This window comes from Glycine soja, chromosome 14 (genome assembly GCF_004193775.1).
Source record: "Glycine soja cultivar W05 chromosome 14, ASM419377v2, whole genome shotgun sequence".
Classification (NCBI taxonomy): domain Eukaryota; kingdom Viridiplantae; phylum Streptophyta; class Magnoliopsida; order Fabales; family Fabaceae; genus Glycine; species Glycine soja.
Window position 1 is genome coordinate 38,658,206 of NC_041015.1, and position 17,291 is coordinate 38,675,496.

The 17,291-nt window shown below is 34.3% G+C and overlaps 1 protein-coding gene across 1 annotated transcript; it reads right to left on the bottom strand.

Moving 5' to 3' along the window:
• Positions 1-4,323: 4,323 nt before the first annotated feature.
• On the bottom strand, positions 4,324-6,784 carry LOC114384624 (bidirectional sugar transporter SWEET3-like). The gene is made up of 6 exons (XM_028344331.1): positions 6,401-6,784; positions 6,267-6,303; positions 5,956-6,178; positions 5,439-5,600; positions 5,153-5,272; positions 4,324-4,757 (listed from the first exon to the last, which is right to left on the bottom strand). The coding sequence occupies exons 1-6, from the start codon at positions 6,435-6,437 to the stop codon at positions 4,554-4,556; spliced, it is 783 nt and encodes a 260-aa protein (XP_028200132.1). The 5' UTR covers positions 6,438-6,784; the 3' UTR covers positions 4,324-4,553.
• Between the last annotated feature and the right edge of the window lie 10,507 nt (positions 6,785-17,291).

The following is a 17,291-nucleotide window of genomic DNA, read 5'->3' on the forward strand; positions in this document are numbered from 1 at the left end:
ACGATGCTTGATCAAGATTAGGCTAAACTATCATGAGGAATCGGGGTTTAGTATCTTAGGAGACACCATAAGAACACATGAACATTGTTAGATAGAGAATATCTTTTTAGCATCAGACACCTATTAGGAAGGCCAACGTGTTCTCTACTTGTTTTTACACATCATTTCTCTCGCGTGATTTTCTTTCTTTTTGCACTAATAGTTTATACACCTGTTCATATTCACACTTACCTTTACACACCAGACACCTATTTGCTGAAATAGCTTACCAAATAACACAAGTTCCCCGAGTGTTCGATATTCGGTTCTTACAGTTTTATACTACTTGTGCGATCCGGTGCACTTGTCGGAAGCCAAACAACAAACAACTCCACCTCACAACTATTAGCAATCACATAATTAGACAACTCCAATGTGAAGGTATGAGTTTCAAATTAAAATTGCATCATGGTAGTTTCTTTCAAAGAGACCATGTGATGTAATATGTTGGGACTAAGATGAAGTCACAAAATACATGAAGTTACTATCTCAATAACACTCACAATCAATCATTGAAGAAAGTGAATACCATTGCTGAGAAGATGAAGTTCCATTTGTCAGGGATGAATGATTGGCAAAATGATAGAAAACTCAGTTTGATTTAATTTTTATTTTTTAAATATTTAAAACAAAAATTAATGACGTGGAAGCCTCTGCTTACATGATTAGTGATTAGGTATAATGACGTGAAACTCTGTGTGTCATGTTATCACTTAACGGAATATTGGATACAATCTGACCTGACGACAAATACTAAAATGAAATGCAATTTTGTCAGCTGAAGAAAAAATTATCAATATTAAGTAGTTTTTTGAAAACATATTATAGTCGAGATATGAAAAACTTGATTAAATGTTTTCTTTTTAATATTTGTATGAGTTAAAATTTGAAAGAGTTTGTACAACTCTAAAAGATGAAATTCAAATATCGTTACTAAAAGAAATTGAATTTTTTTCTCACATTAAAATTGTATAAATGTTTTTTGTGTCCTTCTTCAAGCATGGACCTGGACAATCCTCTCTGAAATTCCCCCCTAACGTCGCACTGAGTGGTTTATTTCTTTCGTGATGTGATAACACATCATTGCTTTAATATATTAGGTACATAATAACACATAACAGAGGTTTACTTTTTGTCCGTGGGGTAAACACCATTACCAACTGGTGCAACTTATGTTTTCTATACGACTCTCAGCCTCAGGTTAATATTCTGCTTCGGAATTCACCTACAGCAATTGACATGGCTTAAATATAGGAGGGGCCACCCATTTTTTATGTAAGAGGTGATTCTGTCCGATAGAAAAAAAAAATTCGAGAAAGAGAAGGAGCGTAAAATATATTAGTTATTTTTATTTATTTACTTTTTAATTATTTTTATTTACCTATCTATCTATTTCTTTTTTTTAATTTCTCTAGAACTAAATATGTATATTTTTTTCGTTTATTTTCAGTCATCTTTTTTTATTTTCATCCTCTTTATTATATACAAAATTCTTATCGCCCCAGTCTTCAGAACTAAATATCCCTTTCGCAAAGCGGAGAAAGGACAAGAAAAAAAAGTGTCTTGAAACGATGGTCATGCAACAGTGAGTCAGTACTGAAAATTGTTGGTGACCCTCCCGCTCGAGTTACCTGTTGCTTGTGCATTGGCTGGTTTTTTTTTTTTTTTCTCGGCTTTGGTGTGTGAACTCCTGAAACTATCAGGGCACTCTTGTTTTGTATTCTCTACATGGAAATGTGTTTTATTCTTTTCGAAATTGTACTGTAGCTCGCAAATTCATTCCACATATAGCATCCGCATTTTAATTTCATTACTTTTGCGTACCTTAACGCAATCATATTCGCCTCAATTTTGCTATATATTTTTCTTATAAATATTAAAATATTTAAAATATGTTTTTTATAAAATTTAAAATATGTTTTTTATAAAATTTTAAATATATTTTTTATCCTCACAAAATCTTAAAGTGTGATTTTTTTGCTCAAACCTAAGCTCAGAAAATTCAAATCTATGTGAGTTATGATTGGTCTTCGTTGGTAATCAACATGTGTCTAATTGTTTTTCACACTATTTACTATTACTTTTTTTTTTATATAGAATTCTAAAGCATTGTATGTTTCTTCGAAGTCTTAGATCTACGTGTGTATATCTACCTTGATCCTCCACCTCGAACTAACCACTTCGTCAAAGGCCACACACAGTAGATTTGTGCCTCATGAAAACAATGGTGTTGAGGACCATGCCCTCGGGCTTCGATGCAGTGGTGTTGTAAGGGTTTGGTTGTGCAGTGGTGGATTGATGGTGGTGGTTAGGTTTGGTTGCATGGTAGTTAGTGGTGGTTTGGCGTAGTGAACTCGGGTTGTTGATGCCTACTGTGGTGGTTGTTGTTGGTGTATGTTGATGTCTCTAGCCGGGCCATGGAGAACTAAGGAACTTCCAGAGTGAATAGACATTTTGATTCCTGACTTTTGACCTATTTTGTAACTTAGTCTCTATTTTTTTGAAATGTAAAAAATAGTTTCTATTTTGCATAAGTTTTGCAAAATAATTTTTGCCGTTAAATTTAAAAATAGCGTCGTTAGTGAGGTGTATTGTTGACAATTTTAAAAGCTTCTAACAATGGATTCCCTGAAAACTTGGTCAAAGTTTCTCCAAGTAGTAGAAAAGTGACATATGCAAGTATTCCAAGGGCTTCACTCCCGTCATCTATTGCAAAGCTTGGGAGGGTAAATCTCCTGAAATTATGAAGCAATTGTACTTCAAAATTAAAATAACAAAAAGCGCAGTGCAATTTTCACTTCAAAATTCAAATCCCCACCAAAGCAACAAATTCATTCCAATTTTTTTTACCTTAATGAAAAAGGTTCTACAAAGATCCCGAATAAAAACATACCAAGAATCAAAGTTTAGTTTTTTTTTTCCAACACCCACAATTATCAATATCACTATCAACCACAGACCAACTCATAGCACCTCAGAAAAAAAAAAGTTACATATGTTGGCGTTACAATGTTAAAGTGGGAAAGTACAATATTATAATAAATAAAAATATTTTTATTTTTGTAGAGAAGCAAAACTGGTAAGAGAATCTCAAACTTAAAAAAGAGTAGAATTGTGGAAGTAATAATGGTGTGATATATACCTCACTTTCACAATCATAGTCATCATTTTTGTTCTCACTCACTCCGACAGACATAGCAGACACATTTGCAGCAGAAGCACTTTGGCCCTTGAAGGAGTTGTAAGCAGTGGAAGGGTGTGCATTCACGTTTTGGTGAGCAACGTTAGAGGTGCAGGATACAGTAGGCATGAGGCGGGAAGATGAAGAAGAAGAAGGTGAAGATGAATGGAGCAGAATCTGACGGTGGAGATGAACGGAGAGAAATGAAGAGTTATGAGAGGAATGAATGTCTTTTTCAATTCAGCCCAAAGACTTGCCACATAAGTTTACTTACATGGATAAAGACTTACCACATAGATATATGATTAACGGTGGAAATTGGATTTTAACGGTAGGGATTTAGTTGCATAACGGATGTAAAGATATAAACTATTTTTTGCATTTCAAAAAGATAGAGACTAAGTTGCAAAATGGATCAAAAGTTATAATGATGTAAAAAAAAGTAAGCATACACATAGGTTCAGCTTAGGTTTATGTTATTCAAACTTATGGCTAGAACAAAAAATTACACATTTAAATTTTATGAGAATAAAAATATATTCAAAATTTTATAAAAATAAATTCTGAATATTTTGATATTTATAAAGATAAAAAATATATTTTAATATAATTAAAAACATTATGTTAAATAGATTTCGTGCTTTTTGTCATTGTATAGCCACATGTGGGTGTATAACCACGCACACTTATATGATAATGGGGGTGTCAAGTGCCCCCTCAATTGTTTTTTTGTTTTTGACCTCATACGATCTTGACCTAATTAACTTTGTCATAAAAAAAACAAAAAACTAATTAACCTTTCTCATTCTTCCTTTAAGCAAATATATAAGTGCATATTCTTATTTCCCACTCATTTAAAAAAAAAAAACAGAATAATTAATCTCACACAGAAGCTTGTATATTTAAATGAACCCATAAGTCATAACATTTAATATTATCACAACTATTTGTATCTTTAATATCTTGCTAACAAAGTCAAGTTTGTGTGTAAATTGTTCCAGCTGTTGCTCCCCTAAAAAGCTTTGTCAAGTAAAACTTCTATCAACATAAATGACGCACCGTTAATCATAAATCACCTAATCAAAATTTCATATAGATATGGCTTTGTTAAATCGAAGTATACGCGATTAAATTCATTAACATAACTAAGTGGCACAAACCAGTTCCTACGAAAGTAAAGCATGTCACAGGGCATGCACTAAGCAACTACAACTTGAATTTATGTGGTGAAATACATCCACTGGCTCACTACCTATGACTACATACCATTTTTTTATAAATGAAAAGAACATAGACATTAGAATCCGATAAAAACCAATTGAAATCGTTCAACCTAGGTTGTCATGGGTCTCGAGTTACAGTTACTAGGAACTGTGACACATTCTTTTTTTCCTTGCCCAATTTCCAAGTCCACTTTCTCTGTGTTCCCCTTTTGCAATTCCACCTTGTTAGGCTCTTCCGTCACTATCTTCTTCCAGTATTTGCAGTAAAGAACGATCTGGAGTATTCCCAATGGAGTTCCAACCACATTTGGTCCCTGTCACATTGTTCAGCATTAACTCAACTTCAATCTCTATTGTACAATGTTTTTCCAAGATTTGTGGAATTCAAAATAATTAGCCGTTAATCAAGAAAAACAGTAACAATTAACACACTACTCTTTAATACTCTTTTAAACGTATTCTTAATTACTTAAAAATTTATTGAAAATTATAAATTTGTTTATTTTTTGTTTTTACATGCTTTTTTATCTGGATTAAATCCAATTCGCTATGAATTAATTGTAAGATAATTACTTCTTATTCAAGTCCTATTCATAATTTTATAATTTAAAAAAAAATAAAAAATAGTTGACACTATATTAAAAAAAAAGTGCAAGAAGAAAGTATTGTTAGCACTTCTCCTTAATTAAATACTAGAAATTGTACATACCGCAACGAAAATATCCCCAATGAGGAGTCCATAAGTCATCCACAGCAAACTGGCCAACAAGGAGCTCAAAGATAAAGGCAATGGCATGAATTCCACACTCTTGGTTTGTATCACTTTCTTCTGCAAAATGGACAAAATTAAATTATGTAACATTTGAAGGGTGTTTTTCTTTTTCTTTTGTTTTAGTTGTTTTCAATTCAGCTTTTTTTTTTTTTTTTTTTTCTATTCTCTGTTTCGTTTTAACTGGAAACGAACATATTACAAGAAAAAGTTAAAGAAGGGTCACCATTGCAACCAAAGGGGACGCATACAGTGCTATTGAGACCGCCAAGCCGATGCTACCGACGAGAAGCTTTCGGTAACGATGACCGGGGATGGCGAAAGCTGATACAAAAGCAATGAAACAGAACACTGCAAGAATTGTCACTGTTGTTATGGCCACCTTCACCTGCAAAATTTCATGTGCTTCAGAAACCATATAATGGTGTGAAGCATGTGATACAGAACACATAACTACTGTTCATGCACAAATCCATGTATGTGTTTCTTAAGTCACATATTTGTTGTTTTCTTTTGTCTAATTTGATGGTGTAACTTGAGTTAATATTTGGCCATTCCCTTAGTTTTTGGAAGAAAAATAATTCAATGAAAACTTCCAACTTCCAAGCATGTATCATTGATGTTTATTGCCTTTTGAATCCTTTGTAATTTAAAACAAGCCTTAAGGTTTAGTAAGATTTTTTGTGCACAAAGAGAAGAACGTAGTCTTAAAAGAGGGATGGTAGAGCATGTATACAACTTGCCTTTCCTTTCGGTGAAGAAAACCAGAAATAGATTAGAACATATGATAGCTCAAAAGGAATTCCAGCTCCATTGACTGTGACAAGAGGGAAATTTTCCCACTTGTTGCTTATGATTGGCAATCCATACCAAGTGTAGAGGAGGCTATTCAGCAGTGCTATGATGTATGGAATTGATGAAAACTCCTCCGTGCTTTTTTTCCTTATGACCCTTTTGAAGGTAACCCTGCACAAGTAAAATGGCCAATGCTTGTTTATGATCACTGAAAAGGAGAAAAATGAAAGCAACTATGAAATGGTGGAATGAAACTTACGATGGTGCAGCATAAAGAGACATTGAGGCAACATTCCCTACAAGAAACTCCCAAAGGGGTCAATTTTTTGTTGAAGACTATGATCAGTAATGCTAAGAAGCTAAAGAATGAATTAACAGATAACAGAGATGTACCTAGAACAGCCACAACCATACGAAGGGAAATTGCCATGTTTAGCTCTTTGCTCTCTTATGAAATGAGATGAAGGTTAAGTTATGTATGCCACTGAAGAGAGCCTTTGAGAATGCCGTATTTATAAGGCTTTGAGGGCACTATTCAATGCCAAGTGGCAGTTAAAATGTTACACTAGCTCATACGAGTTGATGCAAGTGATTAAGGATTTGAAAAGATTTTTCATCTTTTCCATGATTGTGGGTTTGAATTTTCTTACCGTCACTTTTCTTGTTTTGCGGATAATTCTCTTTAAGAAGATCCCCTTGCGCCTAAGGACTAGTTAAGAATTGCAATCAGATGAAATTGTTTCATCTGCTTATTGTTTAGACCTCTGTAGTAATCCTCTAAGTGAGTTTCTGTTTATCGTCCTAATATGTCATTGACGTCCTATCTAATGATATTGGAAGTGTTTTTTCGCTCTATTATTATTTAGCCTAAAAAAATATTACATTAAAAATAAAAACATGAAAATAGAATATAAAGAAAAATAGAAAACAAAAAGAAGAGAGAGAAAAAAAGTGTTGTATGCTTCTTTAATAAACTTGCGGATGCAAAACTTTGTTCAATTTGAGAATCTTTTCTCTCATCAACTTGCTTTTCCCGTTTAAGGGCTAATGTTACGGTAAAGCTAGCATATATATTTTATATTTACTACTAACACAACTAAGAGTGGTAGATTGCACTTGATTTGCACCATACGCTTTTGACAAATTTCCTGCGTGTCATTTAAAATTTAAGGTCATCTAGAATATTGTTGTTGGCTATGTTCCTTCCTTGTTTTTATGGGCATAATTTGATAAGTGCCTTCTTCTTTTCTGTTGGTAAAGCATTAATAATGCCAATAATGCGTTAAAAAAACGTCACTAAATGAACTACTCTTCCCCTCTTGATGATGTGATGTGGCTTCCATTTTCTAGGGATATGGAAATTAATTTATTTGTTATGTCATGCACGGACTAAGCTCTTTGTGGATTACTGCTTCAGAATTGACTGTGTTTAGATGGACAACTTTTTTTTTTTCCATCTTCCTCTCTTAACTACTCAGAAAGTAAAAAAGTAAAAAAAAAAAAAAAATCATCATCCTCCAAATAGGTTTTTTCATTCTTCTATGTCAAAATGGGGTTTGGCATCCTATTAAATCATCATTACTATCACACTTTCTTGTTTTCTATAGCAAGCTAATGTGTATCGGATGCACCAAGTATAGGTATTACATTATGTAAATAGTAATTCTAGTTAGTCTTAGTTAATCATAGTTGTAACTGAATTAGTTTAGCCAAGTTAAGAGTTTGTTAGTTAGCTAGTTTACTATATATATTAATTACTCTTATGCATTGTAAGATGTTCTTTTAACAATGAATATATTCCATTTCATAATTTCTCTCCTTTTGGTATTTCAAAGTTCACATGGTATCAGTTTGAAACCGTTTCCGCAATTTTTTTCGCGCCTTCATCTTCTTCGCGTTCTACAATTCTTTCTTGCTGAATCACCTCAACAATGGTGATTTCTTACTCTGATTTTGCTACCAATCCCTCTAATCCATACTACATGCATCCGAATGAGAATCCTTCTCTTATTCTCATTCAACCTATGCTTGATAACAAAAACTACCAGATCTGGTGCAGATCGATGAAGGTGGCTCTTATCTCTAAGAACAAGGTCAAATTTGTTGATGGCACTCTTTCCCCTCCCCCTATCTCTGATCCTCTCTATGAACCCTGGCTTCGTTGTAATAACCTCGTTCTCTCATGGCTTCAACGTTCAATCTCTGAAGAAATCGCGAAATCTCTCCTCTGGTGTGATCGCACTTCTCTTGTATGGAAAAGTTTGGAGAATCGATTCTCTCAGGGTGATATTTTTCGCGTTGCTGATATTCAAGAGGAAGTAGCTCGTCTTCAACAAGGAACTCTTGACATCTCTTCGTATTTCACCAAATTGATGACGTTTTAGGAAGAAATTGAGAATTTTCGTCCAATTCGTGATTGTACTTGTGCTATACCGTGTTCTTGTGGTGCTGCTATAGATTTACGCAAATTCAAGGAGCAAGATAAGGTAGTCAAGTTCTTGAAAGGTCTTGGTGATCAATATTCTCATCTTCGCTCGCAGATTATGCTGATGTCTCCACTTCTAACCCTAGACAATGCGTTCAATTTGATTCTTCAACAAGAACGCCAGTTCCATCTTCCTTCAACCACTGATTCTTCAATTGAGAATCAATCGTCGGTGAATCACTTCTCCCAAACGCCTTCTCGTCCTTCTAATAATTTCGGTCGTGGTCGTGGTCGTGGATATTCCTCCGGTGGCCGTGGCAACCGGCTATGCACTCACTGTAATCGCACCAATCATACTGTTGAGCTATATAGGGAAGGGTTCTCCTCACTATGAACTAGAAAGATAAGAAGGCAAGCCGCCAGATACACCCTAGTGGCCAATGAACTATATAGGGAAGGGTTCTCCTCACCTTTGCTCAAATGTCTTGACCAAGACCAGGCTAATTATATCCTTCGAGAGATACATGAGGGTATTTGTGATTTGCATTCCAGAGAAAGGACCATGGCCACCAGAGTTCAGAGGGTCAGATACTATTGGCCAACTCTAAGGACAGACTGCTCGAATTTTGTGAAGAAATGCCTCCAATGCCAAAGACATGGAAATTTAATACATTGGCTAGCCGAAAAGCTACATCCCATGGTCTCCCCTTAGCCGTTTGCTATTTGGGGAATGGACATCATCAGACCCTTTACCACAACTCCAGGGAAGGTCATCCTAAGGACTTGGAATTCCACACATTTGAAAGTCTAATTTAGTTAGGTGCATCTCTATAATGAGTGTCATACTCTTTTTCCTACATCGGTTTTTTATCCCTATAAAAATGTGAAAAGGTTTTTACCGAGGAGGTTTTAATAAGGTGCACTCCGGACTGACTATTAATAAAAATCTTCTTATCTTTATTTTTTTATTACAATTTAGAGTATCTAAAATCACTAATAGTTCCATCCCGAGTAACCTCCTCAGCTAAGGTTTAACTTGAAGATTCACTAATAGTTCCCTCCTGTGTATCTTCCTCTGCTAAGGTTGAACTCGAAGATTCATTAATAGTTCCCTCCTGAATACCCTCCTCGGCTAAGGTTGAACTCAAAGATTCACCAATAGTTCCCTCCTGAGTACTCTCCTCGGCTAAGGTTGAACTTTAACAAATTATTAACAGTTCCCTCCCAAGTACTCTCCTTGGCTAAGGTTGAACTTCAACAAATTATTAACAATTCGCTCATGATTACTCGCCTCAGATGAGGTTGAATTTGAAGGTTTATTAAAATTATATGGCTTATGTTAACATTTCTTATGCTTCAATTTAAAAATAAACTTGTACAATTTACTTTTATTTTTTTATTGCCGAATACACTATTTGGCCTAGTCAAGTATGCAAAGCCACGTTAAGTATGCGAAGCACGCTGATTGTGAAGTCATCAAACGGGACCCTTACATGCAGATAATGAAACAAGCAATCATACATGTAAAAGAAATCCCTGTTCATCCCTTCTCGATTCATGAACACAAACTCTGTGGATGAAGTGGCATTCGTCCGGATGATGCAGAGACTGATCGAGCATAGCTCTGGATCTGTTATTATACTAATCGACAACCAACTCAAGAGGTTGACTAGGTCCAACTCGTGGTTGTATTGGGAGAAGTAGGTACCTACCTCTCTGTCAGCCCACGTGTATCTTAGAAGCGTGATCAGGGGAGGTGAGCACTTCTCCTTCAGCACTGGGTGCTTCTTGAGTCGAGGTATAGCCCTTTTGGAAGTCCATGTCTTTGCAGTAGTGGCCATCATCGGGGTCGCAACGTTTTCACCCACATTTTTTCAGCAACTAGCTTAGAAGGCCAAAAAGTCACTAGACCCCTCGGTTGTCGAGAGGTCAATTGAACTAGAAAAATATGACCCCAAGGGGTGAAAGTCAGACAACACTTCAAAAACTTTGTCATTGTACCCACAAACCTCAAACCCATTTCCAATCGACTCCCTCGACGACAAACTTTCGACCAACACGATTATTACATACCTAAAAAAGAATTGACTTGCTACACTACTCAACTGAGACCAAAGAACACTATTCGACTCAGAACAAAGAAGTAAATATTAGAGGTAAAAAGTGAAAAGGGATCCTCCCCCTATTTATAGGAGTTGGGCAAGGTCCAACCAACAACCTTTCCCCACTGTTCGATTAGAACAAATCTATGGTTAAGACCACATGACGTTTTAGTACCCAACGTGGGAAGATGAACATATGTGGGATGTAACCGTTACATCGTGCCAATTAAGGCATGTAATTGCCAGAGGAGTTACATGTAACTGTTCTAGCACAACATAAAGTCCTTCTTTTTGGTTGAGACCAAGAAAGGGCTTAGGAGACTAGTATATCGGATAAAGTACTCTGTCAAGCCAAAAGGACACTTGATGCATCCAAACTGAGTACCCTTGCAACCACATACCCACATATTTCGTACAACACGTCTCAGCCTTCAACATATGCAAATGACGAGTATCATTCGGTCATGATTATCACCAATAAAACTCACTTGAGGGTAATTATTTGATTAGTAGTACCTAAGTAGGATTAAGAGATGTATTACTTAATGGGTAATTAGGACGTGCACACCTATAAACCCCAGACCTATTAAGGTTAGTATAAAAAGGGGTGAACCTCCTAGGTAAGAGGACTAATTCATTCTTAAATATTTACTACATATCAGTTACAACTTCGAGTCAAACCTTTACTAGAGTGTTATAGTTTCTTTTGCAGGTACCCCCACTCTTTTGAACTCGCACACACCAAAGACTTCGACAAGAAACCACCTAAGAAGACCCTTCAACACAACAGAAGATCCTTTGGTGTAAGAATAAGTGTTCCATCCATTAATGATAGGAATAAAAATATTATTTAAAAAAATGATTTTTGCCGCATTAAATCTACTTGATACTTAGTAAAAGTGAGAAAAATGTAGGAGGATGACTCATAGGAGTTATTATATATTAACTTATTCCAAAAAAAATGAGGATCAACAATTTTATGATAAATGATTGGTGCAATTAAAAAAAATTGTACCACCATCTTGAAATACATAGTTAATTACATCAACATCTACTATGGGAATATTCAACTCCATGTTTTACTTGAGGTAGGTTAGATAATTTCTAATTGATTATATGACATGATGAGGGAGATAGAGAAATTGTAAATCTTAACAAAGTATTTGTAAGGTGGCAAAAATGGATCCTCTGTCCATGTATACAAAAGTCCCTCCAATTGCTTGTTTCAGCTGCGGCCAGCTACAGTGTTACATTTTACAAGTAATGAGATATAAATACACACTATATGTTTATCTTTATTTATTTTATCCTATCATACTATTTATCCTATATACAAATTTCTGTTTTGATGTGACTCAGAGGATAGGTGTCCATGAATTATTATTATTTTTAAGAAAAATTTATAGCACCTCTTTCTTTTGATTTGAATGATCATTTATCGTACAACTTTATGTCGTACATGGCAGGTAGGGCATATTACTAGGGGAATTAAACGGTGAATAAATCATTTCTACCTTACCTTAGGCATTTTACATTGTTTTTATTTAAAAGTGAAAATTTATCTTAGCAACTTCGGATAAAGTTCAGGTTAGAGTTTTTTTTTTTTTTTTTTTTTCTTCATGAAGGGATGGGCAAAACGCGCCAACCCAAGATCAATTAATCACTAAACAGGAATTACAACGTAAGTCACCCTGAGTTGTTATTAGCAGTTGAGGTAAAATTTCAATTTTAATTAGTTTGATCTTTGAATAAACTCTCCTCGTTTTTTATTTTATTTTCTTAACTAGTACTGAAAATATAATTTAATTTAGCTATAATTTCAGTGTAAATATTTTTGTATTATTAACTAATTAAAAATTATCGTAGATATGACATTGAAGATAATTATAAAAATTTTGTGATTTTTAATTATATGATCATCTAGGATTGAATAAGTGTAAAAATATTTATACTAAGTAATATTTATACTAAGTGTATTTCAATTAAATTCTTAAAAATATATCTCAGTAAAAATCAATAAATAAAATTAAGGGATATATAGTATAAATAAATAAGTAAATAAAATAGGCGATTTCAATTGTACTAATATGTAACGCTAAAAAGTTATGTAATTTAATTATAATTCACTGAAAATGTAAAGTTATTTATTATTATTATTATTTAATCAGACGATATGACACGTTTTCAAAAGAAAATGATACTTTGGGAAAAAAAATTAATTGAAAAGACGGATCTTGATACAAATGTCCACTTTTTTTTTTTATTCATAAAAAAAGCAAAATATGCACTTTTTTATCTACACCATTCGTTGTGTGCGTTATTAATTGAAATGATAATGCCTCGCTTGTGCATATTCGGTGAGCTCCATGGATGGATTAGCAGCAGCAGCACACTGTTTTAACTCCACAAATATCTATTGATCGAGAACATAGAATATGTTCCTAACTCAAATAAAAGAAACTTTGTTAACGTGAACAGTTTGTGTTATACGTGAAGCACAAAATCCACACTAAGTTGATACTAGCAAACGCTTATTGGTCACATGTGTATTCAAGGAAAATAGAAACTTAGATTTTTATGTACCGAATAATGGATGAAAATTCACTAAAAAAGAACAACTTCTTTATCAATTTAAATTTCAAAGATAGATAAAGATCTTATGACATAATTTATTTGTCTCCATCAAGAAGGAAACCGAAGTCTGGAGTCCATTCCAATCTTATCATTTGTCTAATAAAGCATTCTCCTTTTAATACATTATGGCTATTTTTTTTGTTCCCTCGAGATTCATCTAATTAAATTTTAGTTTAACATGTGATATAGATCAGAAAGAGATAAAGATGAAACTCTAGTTGCGAGAGGGAATATAATGACTGCATATTAACGGGGGAAAGGAAAATATCTTTGTCCTTTGTTTTGATCCATTATTTGCATTGTTTTGCATTTTTATTTTCTTTTTTATTTTTTCTCTATATTTTTTATATTACCAAATCAAGTTCCTTTCGATCCCATTTTAGCCCTTTGCCAACTGCTGGTAGTTTCTGTCTCCACAAACAGGTGGTTGTTGTTGCTTCCTGCACCTATATTTTGGCTTCTGATCAATCCAGAATATAAAATCTTATTTTAGCTTCGGAAATTATCAATCTAAAAGATAAAAAAAAAATAATTTCAGAAAGGGTGCATGAATCAACTTGGAGCAGCAAGAAGCAACAGCCCAAACAGGTCTGTGCGAGCATTCAAAATCTTATTTTGGACCCATGATAAAGTTCACTATACATAAAATCCCGAAAGTTGTTTAGTCAATTACTATTTGCATCTTGAATTCCTTAAACTACCCCTCCCCAATTTTTACTTAAATTTACCCAAATATCCCTTTTCAATTTTATTAATTCCTCCATATTGTTCTAGTCACAAACATTCCATTCCTTCATGAAGGAAATAATTTGTTTTTTTTTTTTCGGTGACGAAAGTTGAAGAAACAACAAAAGAGAAAGCAAAGAAACTACAAACAAGAGAAACTAGTTCCTATGATGGCATCAGCCACCAAAAAAAATTATCAAACCCCCTGGAACAACTTCAAGGATGCACAAAGCATCATCCAATGCAGCGCCAAGTTTAGCAAGGAAGTCGGCACAAGAATTACCCTCACGGAAGACATGAACAACTAGAACGTGTGAAGAGAGTTTGTTGCCTGTGTCTCAAAGCACAGATATTCCCTGCATGCAGGTTATTCATGAATGAAGGAATATTTTATTTTTTATCGTCAAATATTAGTAGTTAATTTTGTCAAAATGATAGCAGAAGGGATTCAAATTCACAATCCCTGCCTCCCTCCTTTCTTCTTTCAACCATTAAGTCAATTTTATAACTCCTTCAAATCATTCCACACCTTAATTCATCTTAAGAGCATTGTCACAAGTGTTGGAGTATAAGGTACCTACTACAAAAATAGGATTTAATATTTTCAAGTTAAGATTTTTTTTTACAAAAAAACCATGTTAAACAAAAGTAACATTAGTTTTTGAAAAGATTGACATTGTTTTCATATATATATATATATATATATATACCCTCTTCTTGTGCCCATTCTCACTGTCATCCCTCTCACCCAACGCTCTCACTTCCTCCGCAAACGCTGCAACTCCTCCCTCTCAGCACACTCTCACTCTCATTCTCACTCTCACATTTCCACTCTCAGTCTCACTCGCTCATGTGGTCCCTCACAACTCCTCTTTTCACAGTTCACTCACACTCGCTCTCGGTCCCTCGCTACTCCTCTTCTCACAGTTCACTCACACTCGTAGTCGCTGCCGGTTTGTACAGCACTCTTCACAGTGGTGCGAATTGCGAAACGCACAGTCGCATCATATTAGCAAGTTCCATAGAGGCGAAAGCCACAATCTTTCTCTGCCGTTTTTGAGATTGAACTCTGAGTAGGAAAGGAAGCCAAATTCTCTCGTTGCACATCATCGTTTTCTTCTTCTTCCACTACTTCAATGCTCTAATACATCTCGATCTCTCTCATTAAGGTACTTTTCACCTTCATTTATTTAAGATATGTTCCATTCTTCACTTCTCCGTTCATTGCATCCATTTTTTGTGTTGTCTCCAATTTACCCTCCAATTACTCAAAGTTACATTTCTTAGTGTTCTATCAATGATTTCGTGGAAAAATTCTCAAATCCTTCTTTTATTTTCGGATAGTTTTTATTTTAATTTGGAAATTATAGTTTGTTGACGCACAGAACTGCTGAATGCCATATGTAACATCGATGGTTTTGATGTTTTATTTATGAGAAATTTGGGAAACAAATTAAACTAAGGTTTGGATGCTTACTACGTGTAATGCTGAAAAAATTTATAGGCATTGCTGATAATTGGGGATGATTGGATAGTGTGTTCTTGTGGCTTGGGCTGCGTAGTTATTGCTGATAATTTATCACAACTTGATTTTCATTGAACTAAGAAATAGTTTATATTAATTTATATTCCCAGCTCCAAATTTTTTCTTCTTTTTGGAATTGAACAAATATTTTGTGTTCTTATCCGCATCAGAATTTAGAAGAATAATTTTAGTTGGATTTTCATTTGTGTTTTGGTGTATTTTAATTGTGAGATGTGGCTTAATGATCACTAGGTCATCCTGTAAAAAAATGATCACTAGCTCATAGAAAACATATATGACGACAAATCTTGGAATGTCAAATTTCCTTTAATCTAATGAACTAATGTTTGCTTAAAGAACGACAAACTTCTTTTACGACCCTGTGATCTTTGTTGATTTGGAACAACCAACTCATACTTTCCATGCATCTAGCTCACTTTTCCAGTTTCTCAACATTTCATTTGTTGAGCCTCTTAGTAATTATTAACAATATTACTAATAGAATAATAAATTAATGTCACTTAATTGTGTATCCCTCTCACCATATATAGTATTAGTTTTTTATGTACAAACCAATATTTTATTTATAATCAATGAAACATGTATGTCAACTAATTTATACAAATTGATATTGATTTTCACTACTAGAAAATGTACATTTAACATCGTCAGGTTAACATTGATTTTCGATAAAATCGATGTTAACATAAATATGGTGGCATAAATGTAAATAATGTGTATTCGTTAACATCGGTTTTCTGAAAAACCGAAGTTAATGAACTGACGTTAAAAACCCGATGTTAACGTCGATTAACATCGGTTTTTCAAAAATCGATGTTAACGTCAGCTCATTAACATCGGTTTTTCAGAAAATCGATATTAACGTATGATAAGTTAACATTGGTTTCTTCCAGAAAATCGATGTTAACGTTAACATCACATGGTTAACATCATTTTATTTTTATTGAAAATCGATGTTGAACCTACATTTAAAAATATTAGAACGCGAGCCCTATTTTCCTTGCACTCTCTTCTTCTCCGTCTAAGCTTCGTCTTCGTGACTCTATCTCTCTCTACAATCTTATCACCATCGTGATACCTCGCCACTGTACCCATGTATTTTTCTGCAACCTTATTTTTCGTGACTCTGTCTTCTCTGCATCTTTTTGTATTGAATAACATGGCTGGGTTTGGCTCACCTCGCATGGCTGAGTTTTTGCCAAGTGCCGTGGCGGCGGAATGGCATGGCCTGGCCTTGACTATGGTGACCGCATGGCTGAGTTTTAATGCTAAGGGAAAAGTCCTTTTGATTGTCAATGTTGCTTCTCAAAATCCTTAATCTGTGCTGTGCTTGTTACTTCTTTTTTCCCCCCCCTGATTGTGCCTTCTAATTAATTTAAAGCCTTGATATTTTCATCTTTTCTATTCTTTTCAGTAACTACTCTCACCGCTAATGTTATAAATGTTGAGAATATTTACAATATATGTTTGGGATTGAGACAACGGCTTGACCAACTCCAATTATATGGAGCTGAATCAATTGTATGACAAGTATAAAGACCAAGGTTTTTGTTTGTATTACTATATATAGTTGGTTGTATTAAACAGTAACCATCATAACCTTATTGTTTATCTTTGTTTCTTTCTGTTGTCTTATAAGTATATTGTTGGTTTTGTAAACTTAATTAGGCCTGAAGATTCTGGCATTTCCATGTAACCAATTTGGTAAGCAAGAACCAGAAAGCAATTATAAAATTGTGGATTTTGTCTGCTCTCGCTTGAAATCTGAATTCCCCATCTTTCATAAGGTAAGTTGCTATTATGCTAAATTTTGTTAAGAATTGTGACAATACATGCACTTGTATTACATAT